Raw genomic sequence first — 20,645 nt, 5'->3', positions numbered from 1 at the left:
AAAGCCATAAATTGGCTAAGGATTTTCCAGCCCGATCTGCCAATATCCAGTTCAATCATGAATTTTCCAACCCAATATAAGCATTTCTAGCCCGATCAAGGGCTAATCCTTTAGGATATGAACCGTACCAATGCACATAAGTAGAATTTGAAAGTCCTTTGTTCATACAAGGCACAGAAAAGAACTAATTCGAACAATATCCCCATTCAGTGCACAATGGCTTGATTAGAAGTCTGATTTATATCACTAAGAATACATCATTAAGCAACTAATATCTTTCTGTTGGGCTAATCCAAGTTTCAACAATGGCACGCCTATCGCAAGCTAGATCATTTCAGGGCCTATTACTTGGGCCTCAAGGAAACTCGCGTGCTAACTTGATCCAACAAGAAGAGAGGCTATAACACTATTCAGCGTGCCTGGTCCCGCATCTTTTTTCTCTGAGGTAAACACACCTGTAATGGACAAAATGCAATCAGTTTACTGCGTCCTGAAAGTAACTGGATGATGAATTTATGACAGGGATTAACAGAAGAGTTGATTAAAGACGAAGTATGTGAAATAGCAATATTTCCTGATACTAGCGTTGTCGCAACAAGATGCACTATGATTGGGAATTTGACAGTTGATGGAGTAATCAAATTGTTCATATTCACAACTTCATTGGTTTATTTATCCCTGTAGTCCAATTGTTAAAATTATTTTCTAAATTTTGTTTTGGCCATGGTTTGTAGTTGTCTACTTGCTGCTGCTTCTGTTGCAAGGATGGTCATGACGGCTGCATTTTCTTGTTTTGTTTTAGTTGCTAAGGTTTAGTTTGTTTTGGGCCTTTTGGATCTTTGCTATGTTGGGCTTTATTTGTAACCCTTTCTTTATGAATGAAAGTCCACTTTGACCAAAAGATAAGAGAAGCTATTTTCTAAAATAACTAGTGTCATGCCATTGCAGGGCGATCATTGCAACCTTAATCTCGTACCGGGATGCACAGATCCTAGTTCATCCTCTTATGACCCGCTTGCCAATGTAGATGATGGAACATGCCCAATTGAGCTTAGATTCCGACTCTGATTAGTATTGTGCAAGTAGTACCTCCCTTTCTAGCTCGTAAATACGTCAGTGTGTGTATTATACATATATACGGTGTAGAAAAGGTCTCTGTCTTGAGGTATGGTGGAAACTATACTGAGATTTTCACACAAGCCATAGGTGCAATGTCATCCATACCATGCTAGTCAAGTCAGCATTGTCTCGCTGCTGATTTCCTAAAGAAATGAAAATGTATACTAGTTGGATATATCAATTTTAGACTCTTGCCCATCATTCAACCCCTTCAGTAAGATAAAGAACAACACTTTGGTTTGACTTTAAACTAAAAAGAAGGGGCATGAAAATCACATGGAAAATGCTATGTTTAGAAGCAGGAGATATTATAAATTAAAAAAATCACATTTAAACATGTGAATTGAAATTTTGGTTGTCATGATGGATACTTGAAGATGGAAGTTCTTTTCGAATTACCAAAATACATGAACTTCAATTACTTACGGCAAGGAATTGCGCATGTGAATGTTGTGATGCATGCCATCTCTTTTCTTTTTGGTTCCAAAATGCGAGTTGGGAAGCTAAAGTGCTATAAGCTTACAACTTTTAAAACCACCATTATAGGGGAAAAGACTCACCGACTATATAGCTGCCTATTGATTGGCCAAAAAATATAAAAATATGAAAGTTTTTCCACAACAGAGATTGGAAATGGGAAGGAGCCTAACCCCACTATCCCTTCTTAAATCTGTCACATTGTTACGCTCAAAACTCTCTTTTTCTTTCTAGTCGTACAAAGCTTTTGACCAGTTGATCTCTTTAAAAATGTGACGTGTTTAAAATGCGACCATAGTAGTTTGGAGCAAATGCCTGTTCGGAAAAGATCCTGGATTCGAGTTTTAGTATATGTATAGTGTGTGTGTGAGTTTAATATGTTATCACCCTTCTCAAAAGAAAAGACCCTTAACAAACAAATTGTGAGCGTAGTCATTGGATTTCAAAAAGACAAAAAGGAAACAATATTTGGGAGTTACATATAGCAATTTTATTAGAAACAAGAAAATATCCCCCCGAAACATTTTGTATTAACTAGAAAGCACTACGCATAGCACACTGAGACCCTATAAAGCACTTTCGGGTACTTTCCTTCCTCTACGATAAACACTTCTAACACTGCCAAAGCTACTTCCAAACACACCCTGAAGAACTTGGGCAGAAGAGTAGAAAGGAAATTTAAAAAAAATGAAGAATGGGATATTTTAAAGAACAAAAAAAGAAGCAAAATACATCAAAAGGGCCCCAGTACATTGAGCTCTCTCTGTCTCTATACAATCCAATACGCCTACTTTGTTTTCTTTTCTTAATTAGACTTGACCTTTCGACGTTTCATAAATAAATAAATATGCACCAATAACATACCCATATTCCTACTCCAAACTACCTGCCAACAGTCCATCTGTTCACAGAAAGAAAGCCTCTTTGGTACCAGTTGTTGTAGGCGCTTTTGATCTCTTGCTTTCTTCATACTTGCCTGCCAGAGAATCAAAGAGAAAACCAGCCCCAACCCCCACAGCCAAGTCTATTGTGTAGTGGCCCCTTGTCCCCAGCAACCTCAGTGCTTGTAGCACATTCAGTGCATCAAATGTCCGTGCCATTTCCCACCTATGCATTCTCCTCATGTCCAAAGATGCAATCACAGACCCTGCTACATGCCCTGAGAAGAAGAGAAAAAACGACACATTGCCAACCGGGAAGTCTGCGCCGGACCCCAAAAATCCCTGCCAAGTTGCCAATACAAAATTTGAAACACAATGCCCAAAATGTGAGATTGGTAAGTAAGTAGCCAATGTGGGATATGTAGATGCATATTGATGGGGGTTTACCTGAGGCAATGGAAGTTGGGTAGAGTAGCCGAGAATGCCCCGGCATGTGAACATGAAGAGGGCTGAGATTGTGGCTCTTGGGCGGCCCTCTACTAGCCATGTCCATACTATATACGTTGTCTGCATTCCCACAAACACCTAGAGCACAAGAGATTAATTAAACACAAAACAGGACAGCAAAATGTCATCAGTTTTGCAATAATTGCATAGCAAATCCAATGTCTTTGAACCCAAAATTGTAAAGAGAATCAAAGTCTTTGAAATCTATGTAGCTCACAGTTTTCAAATGAAAATGCAGTAAAAATTAATCACAATGCCTTAAGAAAAAAAGAAAAAACATTTACAGAAATGTTCTTTTCAGACTCTGAATTTTGGACCTGGGTCATTGATGAAGTTGATTTTTGCTTCCATCTGTGGTCCAAATTCACAGTGTAGAAACAGAAGGCAACATAGCAAACCCCATACATAAATTTAAATCTGCAGCCATTGACCAGAGAACAAAGAAAAGTAAATGCAGCCTCTGTCAGAAATGTGATGGTTCCTTCTAAAATGACAAAAACCCATTTGCCCAGAAGTGCCAAAATAGTTAAATTCACAAATCACCACGAAACCTCTCCATACAACTCTAAACATAACAAGACAAAACAAACCCAGAACAAGAAAGGGGGAGAAAAATACAAAAACAATGTCAATGTAAGGAATTAATTTAAAAATTTATAATCATTTTTTTCTTAAAAAGATAATTAGAACGCAATTAGAATTAAATTAGTACCGTGTTAAGACCAGCGAGCAAGGTGTTAAGCTTGGGCTTGGAGGCCAAGAGGAGGTGGAGGGAGCGCGTGGTGACGAAGCCGACATCGAAGGGTGGAGACGACGAGGGCACCATTCGGAGCGTGTACTCGACGCCCATGAAGAAGAGGAGGCCCATTGCGAAGACGCAGGGTATCCAATGGTGCTTGGCCACGTGTAGGACATCATGCAGCCTCCAGGTCATGAAGGAGGCCTTGCCGCCATAGAGACGGAGCTTCTTGGAGAAAAAAGAAGAAGAAGACGACATGATCAGGTCCTGCACTTGGAGGACCTCCGAGCTGTGGTTTGTGGGAACGACGTTAAGGGGCTTGCCGTTTGAGGCCCTTTTGTGCCGAGGCTTGAGGGCTGAAACGGCGCCGTTCATTTTGGGGTGCAACTGGAGTAATGTGGGGATTGGATTGGAAGATAGAGGCGCTTTTTTGATGCGGCGAGATTGCGGGGGCGTGGGTATGGTGATATTTATATAAATTAGAATTTATATTTAATTTAATTTATTTTTGTTTTTAATACGAGGTTGGAGAGCGGAGTTTCCAAAGAACAGGTGTTGGTTCTGATAAAAAAATAAAAAAATAGAAGGATAGGTTTCTTCATAATTTAATTTAAATTAGATTAAAATAAAATAGCACTTATATAAAAAAATATTTAAAAACAATAAATAAATAACAGAAGAAGAAAAGTTGTCGGTTTTTTTTTTTTTTTTTTTTTTTTGTGGTAGAAAAAAGTTGTGGGTTGAAGGTTGCTGGAAGTTGAGAGTAGAGAGTTGAGAGAGTGAGATCTAAGGGTGTACTATGTGTAGTTGATAGTTGAATATCACGCGTAAGTTCTCTGTCGAGATTAGCCAATCTCTCCTTAAACTTGTCTACATTTAAAAAGTAAATGTGTACTATGTGGTATGAAAAGGACACATGACACTCACACGTTGTTGCTTGTGACATGTGACTTGTGGGTACTACTACCAGTCACTTCAGTTGCGTATGTGCATTAGTGGAAGTGGATGGCCAATCATTTTCTTTACTTAATTTTTCTTCATTGTTTTATGAGACCCCTTTCGTGCATCTATATATGGTTATAAATCAATCATCCACACTACTTTCCTATGCTTTTTATTAGCTCTGAGACTCTTAAAATTTTGAACAACAAAAGAGATTCTTGCAAGTTTGGTTTAGCAACAGAATGAAGGTATTCGAAGAATTAAAGTGGAATGTGACTCTACCATACGCAAGTTTGTTAGGCTTAGGCTTGTCCCAGTGTAGTTTTCTGGCTTTTTGGGCTTTGGCCCTCCCGGTAACCCCTAAAAAGGAAGTAATTCTCACACTAATATGGTCATAATCAGTACAATAATAGTCAATCTGGCTACGAAAATCTGTTTATTAAAACAAATATATTTTTTTCAATTTTTTTATGTGTTCTAAATTTTAGGTTTAATTATTAAAACAAATGATAAAAAAAGATAGGGAAAGTGGTGGTGGGGTCCCACCCACATTGAGGAAGTGAGTTTTGTGTGTTTTATTTTCTTTAGACTTATTTACTGTAATGCTTCCTGAAATTATGATCAAGTAATTATTCTAGTAAACCTACGAAGTGTCTTTGATGGGTGATTCAAGAATCAAATTCATTTTAATGACTAGAAACAGTCAATTTGTTGTTTTAATTCTCAAAAAGAGCCCAACTATCCAACATGTATATGGAATGGTGAGCGAAATATGCCAACGCATAATAAAGGGACAAGAATTTTATACGACCTCACCTAAGGGCTATATGTAAGGCCCTGTAGAATGACTCAATAAATGGAAGATCAAAGCCCATGAAGAGTTATCCAAAAAAATACTGTAAAGATAATCAAAGAAAAGTAGCATTTGGCTCATCGTGAACAAAGCCATAACTCTTTCACCCGATGAAATTGTTCCTTCGATTCCGAATGGACCACCGATTCCTCCAATTGTTAAGACTTATAAAATATGAAGAAAAAAAATGTAACTTAAGAAAATTTGATGAGCCAAGAAGGAAAAGATGAGGAGATCCCGAAAAAGGAATGCATACTCGTAATTTTTTTGTTATAAAAAACTTCTGATATGATAGTGTGTATATATTATATAGCAATAGCAAGTAGCATCCATGCGAAAGAAACACAACATTTATACAAAAACTGGAAAATATTACACAAAATCTAACCCCTCCCTCCCTCTCAGATGGTTATTAGGCGTTTTGTTCAGACAGTATTGCAAGCCTCAACACTCTAATTATGTCTGTGAGGGAAATGAGCCCCTTGAGCAAACCTTGTTGATCCACAACCCAAAGTCGGTGCACATGTTTGGAGACCACCTTGCCAATCACTTCACCTAAGGATGAATCAGCTCGGCATGCCACCAGCTCCCTTGTTGTTGGACTTCCTGCTGCATTATTGAATGCTGCCATTAGAGGGTTTGCCAAAACCGTCTCGGTGTAATCCAGAGCACTCATCGGCAACCATGTTTGCAGCGTCGCGAAGTGGCAGCCCCTCAAATCTGTTGCCGAAAATGTCCCTATAGCTTGCCTTCCTTTGCCCTGCAGTCAAAGGACATACATTTATGATAGTTCATATCCCAATTCCATACCGGAAGAAGCTGTTTTTAAGGCTCAAAGAGACATACATTTACAAGCTGCTTGTGATCTTCTTCATTGTCCGTATCCGAGGACCTTACAATCGGAACCGCGTTTAGCAAAGCTATCCGCATGCACTTGATGGCATCAATGACCTTTGTGCGGTCAGTAATGGCAAAAACTCTCTCCGTGACAGCTCCCAAATCCGATACCGTGCTCGACATGATGTTGTCGAGTTCTGATCCGGAGCTGCCATGTTCCTTCACAAACCTCAACACATCCATCTGGGTGAGCATTCGGTAGCTGGAAGCAGACTCTACAAGTTCAACTCCAGAGACGTTGTCCATGTGGCTGTCTACGGGTACCAAAGCACGGTGTATTCCTTTGCTAAACACTTCCATACAGTCTAGGATGCTGAAGTTGGGACTTAAAACAAGTAAACATTAAAATAAGTCCATTTAATTAATACAATATAATTATTTTATTAATCTAATGACCTCCTACCTATATCGATCATATGTCATACTAATTACATTATTAGAGCTTAGAAAGAAATTAGTCCACCTTGTGTTGGGGTTTAGAGTCCACAAGCTTAAACCCTCAAGGCAGTGCCCTATGATCGAAGACACCGGCACCGACATCTTCTGATCAAGATCAAACCCATCATGAACTCCTTCATCCATCAACTGATCTTCATTCCCAGCAATATGAGCCAATAGATCAAGCATGGTGGCCAACCCTATGTAGTGCTTCCGCACAGTCCCCGTGTGTTTGTCAGCTTCCATGATCATGGAGCCCCCGGCTCCAATCCACTGGCCTGGCGGTGCCGCCACAGGCACCGCCAGCACCTTGTTCGCCACCAAGGTGTTCATGGTGTGGGCCAGGGACGCCGTGTACGGCACCTCCACGAGCCTGCGCTTGTTCACCATCAAGTCCCCTAGTTTCTTGTCTCTTAGCCGTTGAGTACTCTGATCAGCCTCAGAGTAGTGCTTGGCGGTGCTTGTTTGCTGCATATTTAATCTTTCTTTTTAGTGTTGAACTTCGGAGAGGAAACTGAGGAAAGTGGAAGAGAGGGAGGTGGTTTTATTGGTATTTATATATGAAAGAGGGTGCTTTGGAGTTGATGCTACGTGTCAAAAGCAGGAGCTACCGCTGTTGCATGACTGTGCTTGTGTAGCCACGTTATGAGAATGGATAGGGCTTGTTGGCATAACGTGTGATGATCAGGAACACCAAGTGAAAGTGAAAGACAACAATTCAAATAGAGGGCCTCTTTGTCAGCAATTCCTTGGAAACTAGCTACTGCTGCTCAAGGAGTGTACTTAGCCTCCCTAAACATCTCCTCCAATTGAAGTCCAATAAATTTTTAAGCAAAGCTAGTTTACATTGTTAACCATAAAAATTTGTTTGGTCATTTGGAAATTCGAACATACATATGTAATCAATAATGCTATTTGTCATATATTTATTGACCACACATTGTTATTTTGTCCATATTTACCGATCATCTCTCTAATAGAGGTGAGTTCCATTAATGTATGTGAGACTCACTGTATTAGAAAAGTTATTAGTAAATACAGTACAATTGTACAAATAGCAACACTTCATATGTAAATTGTAAGTCATAGAGAAAATCATCATATCTTGATCAATGGTTTAAATTAATAATGTCACACAACATAAAATGCTATGTGAAGAAAGAAAAAGAAATTTTTGGTTACATTCAGGAGCCACATATTTAGCATATGACTTGAGTTGTCATACAAATTCCATTCATGGATGAAAGCCACTTATTACGTAGTTAGATATTATTTTCTCAGATTAGTATTTTCTTGAAGAAATTTTTTTCTTTAGGATCCGTTTGATAATCATTTCAATTTTCATTTTTCGTTTTTAGTTTTCTTTTTTTGTACTATAGTATAGAGGGAAAGGAGAGAGAAGGGAAGTGGGAATGAGAGTGGAAATGAGATTGAGATTGAATATGAGAGGGGAGGATGGGAGGGAAGAGTAACAAAAATAAAAACAAAAACTTGAAAGTGAAAACAATTTCAAATAGATTTCAGTTTTTGTTTTCACTTTTGTTACTTCTCCCTCCCATCTTCCATCTCAATCTCATTTTCACTCTCATTCCCACATCCATTCTCCGCTTTTTCCTCTATAGTCTAGCACAATAAAATAAAATAAAAATTGAAATGGTTATCAACTTTTTAAACGGCCCTTAGCTAATCGGTTAAATGCGAAGACAAACAAACATTGAAATGCAAAAACTGAAATGAAAGAGAAACAAAAGGCCAGAACTTTTTCACCGTATAATTGGTAACAAAGCCCTATTATAGCCAAATTCATTAGTGTGTAGTAACAACTGCTGCTCTTCTCCTGATGCCTCTTGTATGATGATATGAACATCTATCTACCTTCTCTTTTTTGTTATGTATATGTAGGGAATTCCCCAAAATATGATCAGCGGCCATGTAACCCTAGCTAAGACCTATTCACCAAAAGCCTAAACCCTACACTCTGTGCGACCTAAAAACTTGTAGATCCACTTGAATTAAATTGTGGATCAAAATCAGTCATTAGTTGAATGCCTCAAGATCACTATCACCTTAGCTGTTGATCCAAACCAGCTGCAGCGCCAGCACTAGGCCCTGCATTCTCAACTGGAGGCATAGTACCCCACGTCTCCTCTGATTCTGGCGGCTCCATAACAACAACTCCCCCATCAGTGAGTCCAACTGCAAACTGATTAGGCTCAGATGGATGAGCCGCGACTACAGCAGGGTACACGCTCGCGCTGTCAAATAATAGAATAATTAGTAATAAGATGGTGAAGAAAATAGTGTTTGTGTGTGTGCGCGCTCTTGTTTAAAAGCATCGGTAACCATAAGGCATACCTGGGATTGGACGGTATATATGCGGCAGAGCTTATCCGACATCTGATTCGTAGCGTGGAGGCAGTTAGAACAAATACACTTGCATCCTCAAAGCTCGCATAGATTGACTCGCTATCACAAGAATATGTAGCATCTGTGACAGGACCAAGAGATTGTCGTGGCACCCACTGGCACAGCCAACAACAAAAAAAAAATTAAAAAATTAATCACCTCATAAACTACTAGAAATCAAGCTCTAGCTATTCTTCAAACATTAGAATACAAAACCTGAAAAACTCATGAAATGGTTCAACAGGTTTACAAGACAGTTACATTAACTATAAAATATGAAGTTTCACAAGTACCTGAACATTGGAAATATTTAATAACTGAAATTAAAGACTATCAACTAAGAATTAAAAAAGAAAAGAAGGGCCCAGAGACCTTCTTAAGGCACTCCAACTTTGATGCTTCATATATGGCTATTTGAGTTTCATGTACTACCAGCAGATGTATCAGATCTTGGTGAAATTGAACTCGGGTCTGAGCAAGAGGTGTAAGCACGCGACCAGTGGGAATCTGCAAGAACGTACCAGCCTGCTTTGCCCATCCGTCCAGACTCCACACACACAGCTGAAGTAAAGAAAACTTTATCAGCAATTCATACATCATGTGACTCCACCTATAGGTGAAATTATGTACAACAGAAAAGAGGAATATAGCCCCCTTTCAAGTAGAACTTGCAGCACAGCTTACCAACAACAATATTGAACATAAAGATGAAAAAAGAAAAATTACATATTTCATTGCCTATTGTGAGGTCGTATAATCTAAAGCCACACGGCATAATTTAATAACATTGATATATTAAAGTTGCTTCATGAGTGATTATAGTTTTTCTGCGCCCTATTTACAACGTCATGTAGTGTCATCTTTTAACAATAAAAGCAATCTTGGCTCAATCTACTACTAAATCTAGACAAACAGGAAATCTGGTATGGTGATCATAATATCTTCTATAGTTCTATTGAAAACAATAGATTGCATATTGAAAACATATTTAGTTTATAGCGCTTGCTCATTTCATGTGGTAAAGATACTACCAGCAGTCCTATCCATTACATATTTGTCTTACATACACAAAAGGCAGGTATGCAAAGTCTAAAGAGCTCTACACTGAAACTTATGCATAAATCTGTATAAAAAAATGAGCACTTGGTATCTATAACTTTCAAAATTCCAGTGCATCACTACCCACACACACACACACAGCAGCATGGCACATAGATTATATCCTACTTTTATGAAGCATACCTGAGAATCAGCTCCTGATGATACAAGAACATTCAGAACAGTGGAGAAGGCCAGGCCAGTTACTCTCTTCTGATGACCTTTGATCTTGTACTTGACCTGAGTAAAAAAGAGAAACAAAATCACTATCTATAATTTGAAAATCTACTAACTAAAAAAAAGTCTCAGTTTGTGATACCTACAGTGTCAATCGGGACATGGAACAAGTGAATTGTAGAATCCTCCATGGCCACGGCAATAATGTTATTGTCCACAGGATGGAAAGCAACAAATGTTGCTGCAGGTGGTGGAGGCATAAAGGTTGCCAATGTCTGCAATTTTGGTAGAAGGAAAAAATGATGAAAAATCATCAGCCAAAGGATTATGTATCCAACCAATTGCGCCCAAGGTACAATCCTAATACAACATTACCTTGAATGTCACCATATTAAAAAGAGAAATTTTCCCTCCTGATGCTGACACAGCATAAGAATCATTATTGGAAAGAGCAAGGCAAGAAGGAACCGAATCTTCAAGATTTCTATCGATTATATCATTGGTCATCATCAATATACCACTGTGAGGTTGCCATAACAGAGGCGACACAGTGGTAGTTGCCTACAGTACCAAAAGCATTTATACAGGAAAATATTGAGAAAATTTAAAAGGACAAAATAACTTAAGGAAGATTTGCCTTAAGAACAAACCATACTTTTCCCAAAACATTCTGCTCATTCTTCTGCCATTTCCAAAGTCGGTGTACCCCAGTATGTGTCAATGCCAATATAGACCCTCCTGAGTTTGCATATATCAACCTAACAATCTGAATTGGAGAACAAAAAGATTTAAAGATGGATTCAAATATAATAAAAATAATAAAACAAGTACTATGTCAGTGTACAAAATAGTCCAAGAAACATGTATTGCAAGACTCTATCCCCTTAAATATTTCTAAGCTTGAACTTAGCCTGAAAAATTACATGTATTACATTCCCTACATCATTCTCTCAAAACTCAAAGAACCCTCAGTGCCTAGGCTGAGGTTAAAACCTGCTAAGGGACTGAAGCATTTCTTATGACAAAAACTTATCAACCCACTTCATATACAGAGATGATTTATATGTATTACAACCTAAATAGAATTTACAGGGATATAAATGTATATATATGGGTCCAAAATTCACCAGGTTCAAAGCATCGGGAAGCCGTATGGAACGAAGAAGAGATGGTTCATTAACTTCAGTTAGCTTCCAAGTTTTAGGTTTCTCTAACTCCTCAGCAACCCTTGAATTCTTGTCCAAACTTCGAGCATCTCCATTCTAAAAATTTTAAGTCAGCATTTGTGAACCTCCCAAAAGGAAGCGTAGCTCAAATAAGAATTTAAAGCATTCACACAACATCAAAGTTAATAAAGAATGTCCAGTAGTGCGTGAACAACTTAGAAAATAGATTATGCAGGTTTTCCTAAAGGATACACGAAGTGTTTTCTTCCATCTTGACAAATTATATTCTAGTAACACTTATGAAAGAACAATCAAAACTTACCAGACCAACTACTGTAGACATTTGACTTCTATTTGCAACCCCATTGTTTGTTCCATGAACAGAACTGGAAGCACCAAATGTGCCAATTATGGGTCCCTGCAGCATAAGTAATTCATTTAACAAGAGTGTCAACATTTTGGGTCACTTTATAAATCTACATTTTTGGCCATTTCATATATCTGATAGAACAAAATACCTTCACAGCATTTCCAGAAACCATCCCAGAGGCATCAACTGCACGATTCTCAATTGACCGCAAAAGTCGAACACCATCGGCATTTGCAAGTACTTTAATACCATTCTCATTTGTTGAAACAGCAAGCATAATTCCTTCCTTGTTAAATCGCAAACAAGGAGAAGCCTAACAGATATCAAAGGTAAATGTAGTTTTAAAGTTAACAATAACCTTGAAATATGACAGTGAACATCATGAAGATAGCCCTCTGTGGCCATTACCGGTAATCCACCCTCCGCATTAGTAGCATTCAACAGGTTCACATTGTCCATGTCCCAAAATTTAATTTGGAACTCATCACCAGCAGCCAAGAATCGGTTCTTGGTCGTATCAAACTGCACGACCCCCAGAGTTCGCTTCCCAAGCCCATTATATGTTCGCTTTACAGCCCCCTGGGTTTCATCCCATTCCACAATGTATGATTCTCCTTCTTTATTAGTCCCACATGAGAATAACCTATGATTTTCACAATAATAGGAATACTTGAGCAATCAAGAACTCACATTGAAGAAGTTATATGATACGAAAATTAGAACACTTGATGGAATAACAAAACAATACAGTACCTCGTTCCATCGGTACTATAGACAATTCTTGTGAACGAATGGCCTGGAGCATGATAATCAACTCTTGAACCTAAGTTATCATAGAGCCATGCCTTGATTTTCCCATCAACGGCTGTAGAGAAGATGAACTGATGCAGAAAGAAAACATCCACTGAGTATTACAACAAAAAACAAAAACAAGAACCAAATGAGAGAAAGATGTCTAAGGATCAAAAACAACAGTTAGGTTTAAAGAACTGCTTCCAAACAGTTCAAAACAGCATGGAAGAAACGCTAAATTGGTACAATAATGAATGTACAATTTTCCAGCTGGTGAAATGGACTGAGATTCCATGGTAGCCAAAGGAACAAAGAAAACTGATTACTTAGATGATTTGCTGTACTTGCAAGGATCATAGAGACTTTATAAAAAGCTTTTCCACAAGCACATCTTAAGGGTAAATTAGGTAAGGACTGTAAATAAACATCAGGGAGCTGTATGTATCTCTTTCTTGATATGCCAATGTGCATTAAAAGACATTTTATACAAGGGAAAAAAAACAGAGACGGGGTTTGTGGAAACCACAAAAATGATTTCCTTTCCTTTACAAATTTCACTATACACACAAGTTCACCTCAGCAATAACTAGGGTTAACAGGAATACCCTTGACCAAAACAAGACTTGCCATTAGAACTTAGAAGTAAGCTTTTGATGCCTCTAACCATAAAACAAATCTCAAATCAAATACTTCAAGGAAAGCAATAACTATCAAGAGTAAAACCAATGGTAATAACCAAACTAAGCACCTGAGTGTTTTCCTTCATCTGTGCGCACACAGAATAAACTGGTGCTTCATGACCTTCAAAACTATACAGCTTATTGCCAGTGACAGCATCCCAGACCTGTATAGAGATGAACCTTGATGATTGCAGGCCATAGCCTTGCCAATAGCATTGAAGGAAAATGCCATACAAACCAAACCTTGATGGTCTTGTCCTCTCCACAACTTATGATGCATAATTGTTTGTTTAGGTGAGTAAAGGCAAGATCATTAACTTCACCAACATGAGCATCAATCTGGAAGAATTTCATTTGAAAGTATAATATATATAAAAAATCCAATCAGTGCATAAGTAATTACAGTCTTAAAAACAAAATTTAATTAATTAACTGACAGCTGCAGAAGGCCAAGAAACCTACTAGCGATCACAATTTTAAAATTCATAAGCCACTTCAATGAAATCAAAAAAATAAAAAGAGAAAAACAACCTCTAGTTGGTTCCGTAAATCATCAGCACCATGATAGGAATATATGTGCGCTACACTCTTGGAATATCCAATACCTGAAACAGAAGTTGGCTTAATAACAAAAACTAATCATAAAAACATGACCTGTGAACTTCAACCATTTTCCCCCACTTCATTAAGAAAATTTTACCCATGACCAGAAATTGTAATGTATTTTTTCTCGTGTCTAGAAAATATATACAAGTATTCTATCAGTTTGGAAAATAAAATGAATAATAGGAAGTAAATCCCCTTATATACCAATATGGGAACCATCAGGACTCCAGATAACACGATTGACTGATGCAGTGTATTCAAAAGCCACAGATGCCTATCAGAAGACATGAAAACTATTAGTCTTATTGGTGGGAAAAGATAGAGGGTGGGAAAAGAACAAAACCAAGGGAATTAAACCTGCAGAGCCATTGAACATGCATCAAGGTCCCAAATCTCGAAATTTCGAGAAACAAGCCTCTCTCTGCTGCCTACCTCCCAAATTGTTATATCGCCAATATTTGTTCCAACTGAATTTGGAAGAAAAACAAATGAATAAAACTTCAATCCAGAAACCATACAATTAGGCATTGACTGAAAACATAAGACTAAAGACTCATTAAGCAGCATGAGCAAACCGAGAAGCAGAGTCTGTTGCACTGGATGAAAGTCCATGCTCTTGACAGCTGAACCTTGACTCAAACTGAAAATAACAGTCTTCGGCAAGTCCTCAGAAGAGTGAAGGGTATCGGCATGGCTCTGGCCAGGATATGTGTGTGGAAAGACATTAACAGACATATTATTGGCCTGAAAATGCAAAAGGGAAGTCACGGTGCGAGAAAGATAAATTCAAACAGTTAAGGCACCAAGGACATAGCAACAATTTCACCCACCATATTGCACATTGAAAAGGCACACTTACAACTAAGCTAGTTTCAAAATCTTATTTCAACGAGAAATGAAATATTGGGAAAAGTAAAAAACAAAAAACAAAAGTGAAATATTAATATTCTCACTAAAAAAAAAAAAGTAAACTACAAAAGGTATTGCCAAAAGGAAACATAATCAGTTAAATACTGATTGAAAAAGAGTGAGTTATAAATTTAGAAAACAGCAGTACATAAACATTTTGATAAAGATACCTTATCTGGCGTCCCCAAAGGTCTTGATCTCTTCTTGGACACGTGTTTAGAATCTGCAATTTGATAGTCCATTCTTGGGTTATTAGTGGGAGGAGTTCTAGGGTGCTTTAGCAAAGATGCTATCACACCAAATAAATGCAAAAAGGAAAATATAACTTAGTTGGAAAAGTGAAATTTGAATGAAAATAATTTTAAAAAAATCATTCCAGGGGAACCATATAATGTGATTGTGGGAACAAAATCGTTCAAGCAAAAGAAGAGTGATTGGCAAGTATCTGATGATTTTGATCAGGGAAGACCCTATTCACTAACAAGTCTAACATATAAATGAAACACAGGCAAAGGCACATCACGAAGTGTCATACAATCCCCTTAAATAATTCAACAACCAAGAAGAAATTCAACTGACGGAAAAAAAACAATACAAGGGGCAATTGTAGACTCTACAAACTATTTCAATACCAAAATTCTCAACTAATCCTAAGTACAATTCAAGGTCACCGAATGTAACAAACCTAAGCCAGACATGGGCCACCGATCAGTTTCACTCTTAACCCTGTCAATATCAGAACACCCATGAATCGCATTTAAACGATTGCTTGTTGGGAAAACCTCTCCACATCAACCTCTTACTTCATAACATATTCAGCCATCCTCGTGACATGGTTGGGGCCTCGAAACACCACAACCAATTTCAATTCCATAAAGAGTTTTGAGTTTTTCCTGTTTTCCCCTTTATTTTTATGGATTTTACAAACTGGCATGTTAAGCATTTAAAAGACATCATCGCAACATTAAATTCAAAAGCCCATAGAGTCAACAATAATGGGTTCTTCATATTTCTATCATTAAGCAAAGCTTGAATTTATAGGGATCATGATATTAAGGCAACTCCATCTTGTATTGCCAAATCATTATTGGTTTCAATTTACTAATTTAAGACAACATTGTATATGTTTGACATTTGCAAAGTCGTGCCTTATTGCATTATGACTTATTCTAACAGAAATACAATATAAATATCAAAAGAACTGCAACTTATACCAATTATTCCTTCACAACGTCTGCAACAAAATATTTAATCACGTTCAAAGTCAAAACTATTATTGCTTATCTAGAGGTATACTGTACTTTATATACATTTTATTCATTTAAAATTGCACCCCGTAATGACCCGAAAAAACAAAAAATTCATCTTATTTACGACTAGCAAAACTGGTTATGTACCCTATAAGTTATATCCATAAATTTGTAAGATTTCCTCGTAATATAGCACAATCAGCAATAAAGCCACAAACATAGAGAAAATGTTATAAAAAAATTGACTAAACAAAATCAAAAGCAATCATACATGCATTATTGGATACTGTTAGACCTCTTGGTCTGGCAGAAACTGTTTGGTGCGGAACAGAGGCCGGGTTAGCTGTCCATCCAGAGAGAGATGTTGTAAGAGGTGCTGGTGCAGGCTGGCATGGCTGAAAATCACATATATTAAATAAACATACAAATAGGAGTTCCTCAGAAAACTACTTCCTTATACACCAAATGTAAATTTTGTATAGAGACTTACACCATGAGCACGTATTGGTGGGAAGCCACCTACTTTTTTTTTTCTCGAACCACGTACTTTAGCAATGGATCCCATTATAGGGTTAATTGCAGGGGAAGGAGCACAAGCAATATGTCCACAACTGTGGTCCGAAAATAGAGTTTTAAAGTCAGCGTTTGGCCTAGGATTATTGCAAAGGTGATGCTGCCAATTTAAACTGCAACAAACATTACAGACAATGACTTCAGATGACAAAAAAATTTCACATCCCCATAATTTTTAATTGAAAAAAGAAAGAGCAAAGATTATGTAGATAACTTGTGTTCGAATTACCCCTGATTGATAAGTGTACTCAGCCTTGAGTTCTTTAACTTGGGGAATTGCAGCTTATCAAGGAAAAGTGGACTTGCCTCAATTATCTTTTTTACTTCAGTAAGTATAACAGCCCTGGCAGACTTAATATCACCATAATCTGATAGTTCCTCATTCTCCCTGGTTTTTTTAAAATGAAAAGAAAAGAAAATGCAGGTTACTGAGAAACTTCAACAACAAAAAAATATATAAAATAAACATAGTGGACAAAGAACTAAGCAAACAAGCACAAAACAGAACTTTTGGAGCAAGCACACTTCAAAGTGCACACTGGTTGCCTTCAACATCCAAGCAAGATAAAGGCAGTGTTATATAACAATGAAGGAAGAAAAAATGACTTACACTCTAATAAATTCATCATTTTAGGTCAACAACTCTTTGTCTATTGGAAGAATTGTTTTCACTTTCAAAGATTTTAACATATAAACCATTATGTCTCAGTTCAATCATTATCTATCTTTAGGTAACAAGCTACAATAGAAATGTAGAATTGGTCATTTCGGGTTTGAATCCAAAGGAAATGCACAAATATAAGCAGTCACAACATGCAACAAATGGACACCAAGACAACTGAGTTGGGTGTCTGACATCCGGACCTAAAGAAGTGTATTAAAGGAAGAGCGTTACTTCATGCTAAATATTTATGATGTCCTCAATTCATTTTAGTTTCTTCTCTTCCTAGAGCTCAGGTGGTATTTCTATAATTCTGCTCTATGGAGTCTAGCATTTGAGAATTAGCCACTTATAGCGTATTTAGATAAAACAGACAATTTAAGATTTGAGTTACTTGCATTCACAACTAAAGTCATGAAACCCCTACTGCCAACTATTTCATTTCGGTAACCCAAATTTGGCATAATTATTTCACAGAAACTGGAACTAACAGCCTGAAATTGTATCACATGATTTGGTACATGATTCTCACTTGTCTGTAACTATCAGTTTCAATGACCCAATAATTCCATTCTTTCTGCCTTCAACATATCTAACTCTTAAGAATCCATATTTTCTACTTGGTCAAAAAAAAAAAACAGGGAGTTTCACAAACATGGGCAGATGTTATGAATGGCACAATCAAGGCACAAATAGGACATACTCAAAGCTTTATCTATAACAGCATAAATAAAGACTTTGATGCCACAAACCAAATCAATCATATAAGAGCATAAATTTGACGCCGCAACACTTATGGTCATGATTTTTTTACAATAGCATGTCTTATGCATGGTCATGAGTCATGACTTGTTTAACAGGAGCATAACTTTGACTCCACACCAAATTAATCACAAAAGAAATACCCAACACACCTAAAATTCCCCAACGACAGAAGCAGGGTCATTTCCTTAAACCTCTCTTCGTTGATTGTCGAGAAAACTTTCAAATCCTTCTGAAGAATCTCGACAGCTCTAGCATAGTCATGCCTGCATTAAAGACAAAGTTATAACAAAGCCACGACAAAGTATTTTTGTTTCCGAATCAAACAAAGAGCTTACCTGTCAAGGGCCTCAAAGTACTTTTGTTTCCGAATCTCAAAGAAAATCTTCGTTGAGTATCTACTTTCATCAACCTTACAAAATCCACTCAGGTAACTGTCCGCCTCATCCCATTCACCATTGTTCACGCAATCCTCAAAATACCTCATATTGAAGAAATACCCTGAATCTTTTTCCAACCTTCATTCAGACACAGACACGAGAACCTCACTCAGTATAAACCAAACAATATAAGTTCCATTTGCACTATGTTTCCATAACTGAAGAAAAAAAAGGTGCAAAAACGATCTTCCTGACCTCCCTTCCATTTTCTCAAGTTTCTTGGCAACCAAGCAAACCCGAAGACGAGGGCCAATTAACAAAATAAACAAGACTACGTACGAACCAACGAATATAAAGAAGCAAAAGAACAAACTCACTCACCTGTGAACAGTGTCCTTGTATTTCCCTTCATTCGCTTCATTTAAGTACTGGAGTATGAGAAAAACGAGCTCTCTGTCCAACAACGTCATGGTTCGCGTTCCTCCAATAAAATAATAACCACCAACACAATCAAAATTAGGGTTCTAAATTCAAATTCTCCCCCAAATTTCACTCATCCAATTCAATTCCTCAAATTCTCAGTTCCATACACGCCAAACGAATCTCACACAGAAGAGACACACAAACGGAGACATGCATACACAGAACCACCAAACCTATACAACCAGGCACTCCAATACCTCACGCGCATGCGTATATCACATAGACATACAATACGTGAGTGTTCGTTCGTATAGACGCACCTTTTTCAGTGAGAGTTGCAGATCAAGACTCGAAGAGAGAGAAAATGAGAAGGAGAGAGAGAGTGTGTGTTGAAGAACAGAGACCAAGAATGGAAAGGTTTTGAGGGGTTGGGGTTTGGGTTTTGGATGGTTTTATAGGTGCTCCCTGTGGGGTTTCCTTTTGCCTTTTTGTGTTTTTTATTTTATTTTGAATAATGCTACTCTTATACATTTGTATATCACTTTATACCACCTTATGGCGGTTGAGTGACAACCACATTAATTAAAATTATTTAATATTTTCTTTTCTTTTATGATTTATTCCCTTATTTGTTTTTGTAATTGCCTTAATTAAAATACACTTCATTCATTTAATTGATGTGGCATATAATATGAACGTGCAACATCATGCAGATGTAATCATTGTGGGATAAAAATGTGGTAAGTGTAGCATTACTTTTTTATTTTTGTGTCTTTCTTGCTCTTTTCATACGGAAAATATGTTGTCAGCAGAAAAAGCGGGTCCGGGCACATTTGCAAATTTTCTACAATAGTAGTGGGGTTGTGTGTAAATTGCGTATGTGGCATTTTGGACAAAGCTATACTCTAAATCGAATTTAGGTGCAAATGATGAGTATACGATTTTGTTTAATTGACACCTTATATAAGTACGTGCATGTGTAGAAATTTAAATGCCAATAAAAAAAAGCAACCATAAAATAACCACCAAATTTTTTTGAAACATTTATTCATTTTTTTACGAGTCAAAATTTAATATTAAGTCGTGTTCCACAATAAATAATAACAATTCTTCTCTTATAATAAAAGGTCACTTTCCTGTAATTTTATGTTGATAGTGATTCCCTTGTATAGTTGGCATATGCGCTCTTGTTATGTTTGTCAAAGTCACCTGGCCAAATCAGCATTTTGACCAACTTTATTGACAGCCTTGGTATATGAAGGACTTGATTGCAAATGTTTGCTATCTCTGTGAGCTCTGTTGCAAAATCAAAACTATTCAAGAAAAACCAAGTACAAATGAAACCTCTTTTCTAGTCTGAAATTTTATTTTGGATGCGGAATTTTTATTTAACAAAACATATGGGAAAATTTAAAGCTTTGTTAAAAATAACAATAAATAAGCCTTTGAAATTAGCCCAAGTCGTGATTGAAAATGGTATAATGAGTTAAGATTAATAGGTTCATAGCTGGATAGATTCATCATGGATATGAAACAAGA

General features: G+C 37.2%; 3 protein-coding genes across 9 annotated transcripts; all 3 read right to left on the bottom strand.

Moving 5' to 3' along the window:
• Positions 1-2,273: 2,273 nt before the first annotated feature.
• On the bottom strand, positions 2,274-4,494 carry LOC103328087 (phosphatidylcholine:diacylglycerol cholinephosphotransferase 1-like). Its single transcript, XM_008230473.3, has 3 exons — positions 3,697-4,494; positions 2,925-3,062; positions 2,274-2,819 (listed from the first exon to the last, which is right to left on the bottom strand). Exons 1-3 carry the CDS (start codon positions 4,096-4,098, stop codon positions 2,502-2,504), a joined length of 858 nt encoding a protein of 285 aa, XP_008228695.1. The 5' UTR covers positions 4,099-4,494; the 3' UTR covers positions 2,274-2,501.
• Positions 4,495-5,853: 1,359 nt separating this feature from the next.
• LOC103328115 (Cystathionine beta-synthase (CBS) protein) lies at positions 5,854-7,362 on the bottom strand. 2 transcript variants are annotated; one of them, XM_089050666.1, is made up of 3 exons: positions 6,879-7,362; positions 6,365-6,740; positions 5,854-6,278 (listed from the first exon to the last, which is right to left on the bottom strand). In XM_089050666.1, the coding sequence occupies exons 1-3, from the start codon at positions 7,325-7,327 to the stop codon at positions 5,931-5,933; spliced, it is 1,173 nt and encodes a 390-aa protein (XP_088906792.1). In that variant the 5' UTR covers positions 7,328-7,362; the 3' UTR covers positions 5,854-5,930. The 2 variants fall into 2 exon arrangements, with proteins under 2 accessions (XP_088906792.1, XP_088906793.1); XM_089050667.1 differs by having other exon boundaries at positions 6,365-6,728.
• A 1,225-nt stretch (positions 7,363-8,587) lies between these two features.
• LOC103328088 (topless-related protein 4) lies at positions 8,588-19,575 on the bottom strand. Of its 6 annotated transcripts, XM_089050993.1 has the most exons (26): positions 19,427-19,561; positions 19,065-19,164; positions 18,642-18,821; positions 18,456-18,569; positions 17,110-17,268; positions 16,798-16,993; positions 16,579-16,702; positions 15,228-15,280; positions 14,724-14,892; positions 14,506-14,615; positions 14,353-14,422; positions 14,074-14,147; positions 13,786-13,881; positions 13,611-13,706; positions 12,824-12,951; positions 12,479-12,713; positions 12,219-12,383; positions 12,023-12,118; positions 11,662-11,796; positions 11,190-11,300; positions 10,910-11,095; positions 10,681-10,809; positions 10,502-10,597; positions 9,632-9,820; positions 9,209-9,375; positions 8,588-9,108 (listed from the first exon to the last, which is right to left on the bottom strand). In XM_089050993.1, the coding sequence occupies exons 2-26, from the start codon at positions 19,151-19,153 to the stop codon at positions 8,916-8,918; spliced, it is 3,360 nt and encodes a 1,119-aa protein (XP_088907119.1). In that variant the 5' UTR covers positions 19,154-19,164; positions 19,427-19,561; the 3' UTR covers positions 8,588-8,915. The 6 variants fall into 6 exon arrangements, with proteins under 6 accessions (XP_088907119.1, XP_088907120.1, XP_088907118.1 ...); XM_089050994.1 differs by having other exon boundaries at positions 16,603-16,702; positions 19,065-19,575; XM_089050992.1 differs by having other exon boundaries at positions 19,065-19,574.
• Between the last annotated feature and the right edge of the window lie 1,070 nt (positions 19,576-20,645).

Source organism: Prunus mume, linkage group LG4, assembly GCF_029339155.1.
Source record: "Prunus mume cultivar Tortuosa linkage group LG4, ASM2933915v1, whole genome shotgun sequence".
In the NCBI taxonomy this organism is placed as follows: Eukaryota; Viridiplantae; Streptophyta; class Magnoliopsida; order Rosales; family Rosaceae; genus Prunus; species Prunus mume.
This window is presented reverse-complemented; position numbering and strand designations above follow the sequence as displayed.

Excerpts from the sequence above, each read along its gene's own strand:
- LOC103328087 (XM_008230473.3), bottom strand. The coding sequence starts at position 4,098 with ATGAACGGCGCCGTTTCAGCCCTCAAGCCTCGGCACAAAAGGGCCTCA. Across the intron at positions 3,063-3,696 it reads TGCTCGCTGGTCTTAACACG|GTGTTTGTGGGAATGCAGAC; the intron begins GTACTAATTTAA and ends CTTGTGCTCTAG. Across the intron at positions 2,820-2,924 it reads CCCAACTTCCATTGCCTCAG|GGATTTTTGGGGTCCGGCGC; the intron begins GTAAACCCCCAT and ends GCAACTTGGCAG.
- LOC103328115 (XM_089050666.1), bottom strand. The coding sequence starts at position 7,327 with ATGCAGCAAACAAGCACCGCCAAGCACTACTCTGAGGCTGATCAGAGT. Across the intron at positions 6,741-6,878 it reads ACTCTAAACCCCAACACAAG|TCCCAACTTCAGCATCCTAG; the intron begins GTGGACTAATTT and ends ACTTGTTTTAAG. Across the intron at positions 6,279-6,364 it reads ATCACAAGCAGCTTGTAAAT|GGCAAAGGAAGGCAAGCTAT; the intron begins GTATGTCTCTTT and ends CTTTGACTGCAG.
- LOC103328088 (XM_089050992.1), bottom strand. The coding sequence starts at position 19,153 with ATGACGTTGTTGGACAGAGAGCTCGTTTTTCTCATACTCCAGTACTTA. Across the intron at positions 15,281-16,578 it reads AACAGTATCCAATAATGCAT|ATTCTAAACACGTGTCCAAG; the intron begins GTATGATTGCTT and ends ATCAAATTGCAG. Across the intron at positions 12,714-12,823 it reads TATAGTACCGATGGAACGAG|GTTATTCTCATGTGGGACTA; the intron begins GTACTGTATTGT and ends TGAAAATCATAG.